At 44.5% G+C, this 2,873-nt stretch overlaps 1 protein-coding gene across 1 annotated transcript in view; it reads left to right on the top strand.

Moving 5' to 3' along the window:
• Positions 1–2,873, top strand: part of mao (monoamine oxidase) — a 58,319-nt gene that overhangs the window by 49,717 nt on the left and 5,729 nt on the right. Inside the window, 2 exon segments of the mRNA XM_032529386.1 lie at positions 1,799–1,958; positions 2,424–2,520. Coding sequence (XP_032385277.1) covers positions 1,799–1,958; positions 2,424–2,520 — 257 coding nt within the window.

Raw genomic sequence — 2,873 nt, 5'->3', positions numbered from 1 at the left:
GACCAGGTATTAATGTAAGTCCAGGTGTGTATGTATGTATGTATGTAAATACAGGAGTATTTCGGAGTACTTCTAGTATGTATGTGTTTTCTGCTGTGTATAGCATCAGCGTCATCTGGCTCGTTTTCTGTAGTTTCTGTAACGTTAACGTCGGCGGCAGCGTTACCCGAAAAGGGAGTAGCTTTAGGGACGGGCTTACCAAAACCCCAGTGTACGGCGTTGTTTGAATCTGCTTTTGTTATATATTTCATATTTGCGCAGAGAATGAATGCCAAGCATCTGTGTTGATTTTCCCACGCGACTCGCAACACAGACGGGTGGGAAAAGCGTGAAAGTTCGGTCACAAAACCTTGTTGCGTCATTACGTTAACGTCATCCTCATGCTTTCTGGGTGGTGATGGCGCAGTGGATATGACACATGCCTTTGGTGTGGGAGATCTGGGTTCAATTCCCACTGCGATACATCAACCAATGTGTCCCTGAGCAAGACACTTAACCCCTAGTTGCTCCAGAGGCGTGCTATCTGACACAAATAGCAATTGTAAGTTGCTTCGGATAAAAAGGTTAGCTAATGTCATGTAATGTACTTTTTTAGTTAGGTATATGAAAAGATTTGACCTTTCCTAGTGGGTATAGGGCGTGTACCTGCGGATCACTTATCACGTAGACTACACCACTGGTTACAGGGGTTTTCCCCTACACAACGAGTACTTATACAGCAAAAACACACAAGCACAAAAGCTTTGTGTATAGCCCGCTTAGCGTAGATACGTACCGCATCCCGCGCCTGGCCATTCATAACTGACGCATATTTCTATGCGCCGGTCACAAAGCGATCCTTCTCTCTCTCTCTCTCTCTCTCTCTCTCTCTCTCTCTCTCTCTCTCTCTCTCTCCTCCCTCATCTCCTCTCCTCCTCTCTCTCTCTCTCCCCCTCTCCCTCCCTCACTCTCTGTGGTCTTCCTCTATGTGATTAACCTGCCTGGCTTGACACATACGCTCGTGTCTTGCATAAGAAATAGAGGAGACGCCAAAAATATCACTGCAGCCTGTGGGCCGGACAGATTGGAGAACATAGGCGCCAAAAAAAATAGTCTGCGCTACGCTGCTAGACGCAATGTTTACGCGCCTGGTGTGTTTTCACTGTTACTTGACTCTTTAAGTACATTTAGCTGATGATAGTAATTAGTTAAAAAGGATTTTGAATGCAGGACTTATATTGAAATTGAGCAATTGAAGCAAACAAACCGAGTTCTTCCAGCACTGCAGTCTAAACACATGCAATATTTGAATGCTGCACAATCTGACATAACACAGTCCTTAGACACAAGAAGATGACACACAGCAGCTGGAGATATTGTTCTCTGCTGCCCTCCACTGGCTGCTTTTGCATCTTGCAGCCGTGTTCCATGTGCTGCAGCTCACTCTGCCCCATCCTATTTGTTTCCGATATTTTTTGAACAAATACCTCAATATCAATACCGCAACGATATTGTAGTGTTAACTATTGGTGCTTTCACAACATATTCACACAATGAGATTTTTGATAAATAATCATCATTAATGTGGATATAATGACTAAGTGTGAAAAGGCAATAGTCTGGTAGGTTCAGAAAATGACTTCACTTAATGTAATGCGGCCTTTTAAACCAGGAAAAGACAACACATAACACGATATCCAAAATTGAAGATGATATCTAGTCTCATATCACAATGTCTATATCAATATGATATAATATTGACAAACTGCCCAGCTCAATTTTGTCTCCTCTCTTTTTTATGTGTTTGTCTTCGTCTTAGGCCAAGTACGTGATCGTGGCCACCCCTCCCGCTCTGAACCTGAAGATGCACTTTAACCCCGAGCTGCCGCCTCTGAGGAACCAGCTGATCAACCGCGTCCCCATGGGCTCCGTCATCAAGTGCATGGTCTACTACAAAGAGAACTTCTGGAGGAAAAAAGGTATTTAGCAAGAGGGAAGAAAAGGCTGTAGTGCGTGGCGGTGTGCGTTGTGCGTGTGCGTGTGCGTGTGGCTTGTGCGTGTGCGTGTGTGTGTGTGTGTGTGTGTGTGTGTGTGGTGTGTGTGTGTGCGTGCGTGCGCTGGTGTGTGTACCCTTTAGCTGAAAGAGAGAGCCCCTACCTTCATACATACAATATATTGTATGTACATAAAGTACTTAAGTGCATGTTAAAAAGGCCCAATATGGATGAAAACAAATTGATATTAATGTAGTATTTATGCATCATGTTTTAATGTTTAACATGCATGTGGATCCTATCCTCAATGTGTTTTTTTTGTCTTTGGTATTTTTATATGTTGGATTCATATTATTGTATATTTTCTTTGGGCGACCCCTTAGGGGGTCACGGACCCCTTGTTGAATATGGCTGTTTTACACTCTTTGTTGAACGCTGGTGTGTTGCCAGGTTACTGTGGCAGCATGGTGATTGAGGAGGAAGGCGCTCCCATCGGCCTGACACTGGATGACACAAAGCCGGATGGGACTGTGCCGTGCATTATGGGGTAATTATGGGTCTATGAAACAAGATGATATTATCATTATGTACCATGCACTTCGCTATATGTGGACACCTGTACCATTACAAAACCATGTGCATTAAAGACCGTGGTTACACTTGTCTTTTCAATGCGACCTTTGTCATCTGATCTGCCGGGACGCATTAAATATCATGTCACTACGCTCCGAGGTGGGCACAGTCTGGACAATTTTACCAAACGTAGGTCTTGCATCGTCTTCCCGCCACACACGCAGGTTTCTCCAGAGCGAGAGCAAAGAGGAAGAGAAGAGAACGGGTGCTTCAGCCCAGCTGATAGCACTGTGGTCACCATGTTAATCACTCGTCTCTGCTGCTCTC

This window comes from Etheostoma spectabile, chromosome 11 (genome assembly GCF_008692095.1).
Source record: "Etheostoma spectabile isolate EspeVRDwgs_2016 chromosome 11, UIUC_Espe_1.0, whole genome shotgun sequence".
Taxonomy (NCBI): Eukaryota; Metazoa; Chordata; class Actinopteri; order Perciformes; family Percidae; genus Etheostoma; species Etheostoma spectabile.
This window is presented reverse-complemented; position numbering and strand designations above follow the sequence as displayed.